Source organism: Morone saxatilis, unplaced genomic scaffold (assembly GCF_004916995.1).
Source record: "Morone saxatilis isolate NCDOM2014 unplaced genomic scaffold, NCSU_SB_2.0 Contig15, whole genome shotgun sequence".
NCBI lineage: Eukaryota > Metazoa > Chordata > Actinopteri > Moronidae > Morone > Morone saxatilis.
The window spans coordinates 1,318,530-1,321,325 of NW_023339707.1; the positions used below are offsets into that span (position 1 = coordinate 1,318,530).

At 38.8% G+C, this 2,796-nt stretch overlaps 1 protein-coding gene across 1 annotated transcript in view; it reads left to right on the plus strand.

Moving 5' to 3' along the window:
* The window catches only part of atp2b3b (ATPase plasma membrane Ca2+ transporting 3b), a gene marked incomplete at its 3' end in the record, with an annotated part of 29,192 nt that overhangs the window by 20,926 nt on the left and 5,470 nt on the right, over nt 1–2,796 (plus strand). Inside the window, 2 exon segments of the mRNA XM_035657455.1 lie at nt 1,709–1,867; nt 1,972–2,151. Of these exon segments, the coding sequence (XP_035513348.1) occupies nt 1,709–1,867; nt 1,972–2,151 (339 nt within the window).

The following is a 2,796-nucleotide window of genomic DNA, read 5'->3' on the forward strand; positions in this document are numbered from 1 at the left end:
TATAAATGAGACCCCAGGTCTGTTATACATAAAACTGCTTTCAGATCAGTCTTGTTGTAACTGAAATATTTAGCAGCAAACACATGTATTTGTTCCACACACACTAGATTAGCCTATGTGGGCTGAGCATGCATTTGTTCCCTGACTGACAGGCTGACTGCATGATGAACACACAGCTTGTGCCCTGAGTCAAATAACTCGCCTCCTTACACTACTTTATTCCAGCTCAGTTGTTGAGTTTGCACTGTGGCAGCTTCATGCCACCTCTTCTTTACATCATATTGTCTTCTCTCTGTCTGTCTGCAGCAGGCTGGGGGTCTTTTCCCTACAGCTCTCTCAGAGAGCCTTCTTTTGTAATGATACATTTCAAGGACTTCTCAAGGACAAATTCACCAACAAAGACCACACCAGTGAGGATATGGAATTAGAATGGTTGAGGGATGAAGGGATGGGGAGAGGGTTGAGGGATGAAGGGATGAGGGTTGAGGGACGAATAATTAGGGATTAAGAGTAAGGCTTGGGGTCGAGGGATGAAGGGATGGGAGCAGAATTAGTTGTCGTGGATGGATGGATGAATGGAGTAGTTTGGAGATGGACGGTGTTGGCTGGCGGCAGGAAAATGGGAGGGAACCATGAATGAGTTAGGGTCTGCATAAGAAAAAGAAAGGGTTTGGGATAGGGATGCATAATATGGATTTTTTTTCAGCCGAAACAACAACCAATAATTGCCTGCTTCTCATGGTCAAAACCGATAAGATAACAATATTTTCACAATTTTGTATTTTACAAAGAAGTTAACTTTTTTTACATACCTGAGGGAAAGGCTGAGATGTAGTGAGCAAGGATGGATGAAGCTCAATAAGAAACGTAATTCATTAATTCCTCATCAGCTGTAATTTAATTATATAGATAATTTATAATAATATAAATTTCCCATTATCGGAAGATAATTTATCTGATAATTATCATGCATCCATAGTGCATTGGGCAGTCTCATTAAATATGCACTTATTTGCGTGTCAGCAAAATACATTTTTAGTCCCAACAAATTAAGTCAAAACTTATTGTGAACAAAAACTAAATAGCTATTAATGTTTTAAGTTGTAAAATGGCATGTGTGCTGACATTTCTTCCACATAAAATGCATAGATGCCGAGATATCAAAAACAGTCTCTGACCATTACCGGCTATATCTTCAGGGAATCGATATGTGAAATTTGGTTTTGAGAAAAATAAAAATTAAATTTTGAGAAAATGGCCCCAGGATGTTCAGCTATTGAATGTCTGTGTCTGGCCTTAGTACACCCTTTCTTTTTTGACAAATGGTATCAGGTGAATTTTGAGATGAGGGAGCGCGCAAGGATCCAACTCAGAGAGACTAGTATGTTAAATCAAAGCACTTTTAAGGACTTCTTTGTTGCTTGGTAAATCCAAACCCTTTCAAGATCTTTTCTGCAAAAACAGCCCTATCTAACAGTATAATAAAATGTTCTTGTAATTTTCCAGAAAATTTGAGATTTCTTTTTTGCAGTGAAGCACTTTCAAGTACTTTCCAGACCTGTTTGCAAGCTATTGAATCCAGTTTTTATGCATCAGATACTGGAATATAAATGTAATTTTTGTATACATTAAGCATAAAAAACAGTCTGTGGTGTGAGATTTTGTGGACCTCATCCTGACCATAACTGTAATATTGATTGATCAATAGGTGATTGAGCCAATGGCATGTGAGGGGCTGAGGACCATCTGCATCGCATACCGTGACCTGCCATCCAATCCGGAGCCAGACTGGGAAAACGAGGCAGAAATAGTGACAGAGTTGACCTGCATCACTGTGGTTGGGATAGAGGACCCTGTGCGGCCTGAGGTATGGCACTGTGGAGTGTGTGTGTCTTTAGTTTCAGGTGGTACTGTGAGTGTGTGCCATCCAAAATATGTGATTATTTAAAATTATTTCTCTGTGCCTCTCAGGTGCCTGAAGCCATCCGTAAGTGTCAGCGTGCAGGCATCACGGTGCGGATGGTGACCGGTGATAACATTAACACAGCCAGGGCCATTGCTGCTAAATGCGGCATCATCCACCCTGGGGATGACTTTATCTGTATAGAGGGCAAAGACTTCAACCGACGAATCAGGAACGAGAAAGGAGAGGTGAGTTGGGCAATCTTGTGGGTTAAGTGCAGGGTGAACTCATGTTTTCTATTTCTGTTTCATTTAAAATGAACTAAAAATGGATGTTAACAATATATCTATGGTGGGAGGAGCACATCTGACCATCCCACTTACATCACTGGTTTCATCTAGCCTTTAATATCTACTGTCAGTCAGATTAACGTGTACTGGTAAATGCTGATACATTTAGGTATATATCTATAGAGTTATTTTAGTGCCAGCACAAACTGAAAATGAATTGAATAGTTTTGAATTTAAAATGTTCATACAGAATATTGTATGCAAATTGGAAATTGTATTTCACTGATGAAAATGTAATCTAATAGTTTGAGATTCAATTTAACTTGTATTGCTCTAGTTTAAGTATTTGAATTTGAAATTGTGTAGTATTTTGATAGTATTATATGTTTCATTTTAAAATTAATTTAAAAAAATTTATTTTCTGTGTACCATTAGAGAGAGTTAACATACCATCAGTGGAATACGTACCATAGTTTGAGAACAAGCGACCAACTAAGTTGGATGTGCAAATACACTGCCCGTCCCAAAAAGAAGTCACACACTCTAATATTTCGTTGGACTGCCTTTAGCTTTGAGTACGGCACGCATTCGCTGGGGCATCAT